Source organism: Chlorella variabilis, assembly GCF_000147415.1.
Source record: "Chlorella variabilis unplaced genomic scaffold CHLNCscaffold_16, whole genome shotgun sequence".
Lineage (NCBI taxonomy): Eukaryota > Viridiplantae > Chlorophyta > Trebouxiophyceae > Chlorellales > Chlorellaceae > Chlorella > Chlorella variabilis.
The window spans coordinates 343343-345741 of NW_005435072.1; the positions used below are offsets into that span (position 1 = coordinate 343343).

General features: G+C 69.6%; 1 protein-coding gene across 1 annotated transcript in view; it reads right to left on the minus strand.

Moving 5' to 3' along the window:
* CHLNCDRAFT_136354 (hypothetical protein) overlaps positions 1-2399 on the minus strand; it is a gene marked incomplete at both ends in the record, with an annotated part of 6073 nt that overhangs the window by 2585 nt on the left and 1089 nt on the right. Inside the window, 4 exons of the mRNA XM_005845791.1 lie at positions 239-327; positions 544-629; positions 836-931; positions 1056-1265. Coding sequence (XP_005845853.1) covers positions 239-327; positions 544-629; positions 836-931; positions 1056-1265 — 481 coding nt within the window. The remainder of the gene's footprint in view (positions 1-238; positions 328-543; positions 630-835; positions 932-1055; positions 1266-2399) is intronic.

Here is a 2399-nt window from a genome sequence, read left to right on the forward strand (position 1 = left end):
TGTGTGTGCGCTGTCAGGGGTGCAGGGCAGGGCAAGCGGGAACCTGGTCAGGCAGGCTGAGGAGGAGGGTGGCAGCCGAGGCGGGGCTGGGGGGACCGCACGCCCAGGAGGAGGTGGGCAGGCGGCAAGGCAGCGTGCGGTGCTGCGCCCGGAGGGTGGCTGCCCGCCTCCCGCCAAGCTGAGCTGGCGGCCCGATGCTGAGCTGGCGGGGGCCGCGCAGCAGCCGCGCCCCTCGCACCCACCTGGCAGCTCTCGTCGGGAAGGCCGTAGCTCTTCATGTAGCGAACGACGTCGATGACGTCGCCGCCGTTGCAGCCCTCGCCGTACCTGCAGCGTCGCGTCCAGCGTGCAGCGTGCAGCGCAGCGCAGCACAGTGGGACTGAGGGCATGGCCGTGGGCTTGTCGGGCCCACACGGTGTCGCCACCACCCATGCATGCGGGCGCACACACACACACAGCAGCAGCAGCAGCAGTGGCGCCAACAGAGCAGCAGGAGAAGCAGCAGCAGCAGCAGCAGCAGCGCCAGCGCCAGCCCCCACCCACCCGTGGAATGCGCCGCAGTTGAGCACCACCTGGCGGGCCAGCATGGTGTCTGGGCCGATGCCGCCCTTCACGATCTTCAGCCGGTCCTGTGGGGCGTGGCGGCGGTGGGGGCAGAGGGATGGGAGGCAGGCGGGCGAACGGGCAGGGTTGGAGGCAGGCAGGCAGGCAGGCAGGCAAGGAAGATGAAGCGTGGCAGGCAGGCAGGCAGGGCGCGAGGAGAGAGCGCAGCGGGAGCGGCCGTGGCACCGGCACCCGCCGCCCGCCCCGGCGGCCCAGCCATGGCAGCACCCACCACCGCCGCCACCTGCCGCACCTGGATCATGGAGGTGGTGGCGTGCAGCCAGCAGGAGCCGCAGTATTGCGGGATGTGCTGGTTCCAGGAGGGGGCCTGCAGCAGGACGGAAAGGGGGTCGGATGCACGGGCAGAAGCAGCCGGCTGGGCGGCGAGGGGCGTCACGGTGCGCCGGCGGTGCACGGTCAACGCTGCTGTGCTCGGGCGGGCGTTGACCCACCAGCATGGACCGCCCCTCCACTTTGTTCCAGCTCCACTCCTTGGGCAGCTCCTCCAGGCTCTTCTGGGGCGCGGGCTGGTGGTTGAAGAACATCTCCTCGCGAGGCACGTGCTTGCGCACCTTGCGGCAGCTTGCGGCGGCGGGCAGCGGCGCCGCCAGCAGCGCCAGGGCCGCGGCCGCCAGCAGCAGCTGGGTTGGCATCATGGAGGCCTGCGGCAGGGGTGATGGGACCGTGTGAGGACCGAGAGGGGCTGACCAGCGTCTCGGTGTCGGGGTGGTGCACTCAGGCCCGCGCCGGCAAGCTTGCCACGCAACGAATTTATTCAACAACCAGATGCCATCACAGGGCCACCAGTGCACCTGAAGCAACAGGGTAGGCTGCAATGCAAGGATCAGCGCCGTAGACTGCCTGGCAATGAGGCAATGCTGCTCTGACTCACGAGTGGATGCCAGCAGGCTGTCCCAGTGATTGTTGGTTCAACTGTACTGCTCGACCCTGTAGTACACATGACTCTGGCAATGAAAACAGCCGTTTCCGCCAGTGAGCGCCACAAACCATAACGCCTGCCCACAACCCACATTGTTGCACAGTGCAGAGAGGCTCAGCAGCTCCGCCCAACCACAAAATGGCGGCGGCCCTTGCAACCCCGCCTGCAGCGCTGCACTCCGGCCCCATTCGCAGGACGAGGGTGGTGGCCTTCTCTAGCGGCCCCCACAAGGCGGGCACAGGCCGCCAGCAGCCCGCCGTCGGTGCCGCCGCCGTCGCTGCCAGGCCTCCTGCGCCAGCACCAGCCGCCGCCAGCGCAGGCGGCGAGCGCACCAGCCGCCGCGCAGCGCTGGCGGCCCTGGTGGCGGGTATCGCAGCGGTGAAGGCGGCGCCGGCGGCGGCAGACGAAGCCGCGTCGCGGCAGGGCGAGGTGAGCACACATGTCTGGTGGGTGGCTGCATACGCCGGCCCGCTGCACCACGCCCGATCAAACCCATGCCCCAACCGCATTTAGAGCAGCACACACGCCTACCGCCGCGCTTGCAGGTGCAGCACAGCGACGCCGAGTGGCGCCAGCTGCTGAGCCCCGAGGCGTACGGAGTGCTGCGCCAGGCGCGCACCGAGCGGCGCTTCAGCAGCCCCCTGGTCGACGTGCGTCCCTGCGGCGGCCCTGCCGCTGGCTGCTGCGCCGCTGCTGTAGCAATGCCTGCCTGCCTGCCTGCCTGCCGAAATCGATGGGGGATGGGAGGTCCCAGCTTGCCTGCCTGCTGGCGCTGCCATCTCCTCCCCATCGTCAGTCCCATCTTCAGCACCAGCCTGGCTGTGTGCCTTCACCTCTTCCAGTCCCCACATCACGC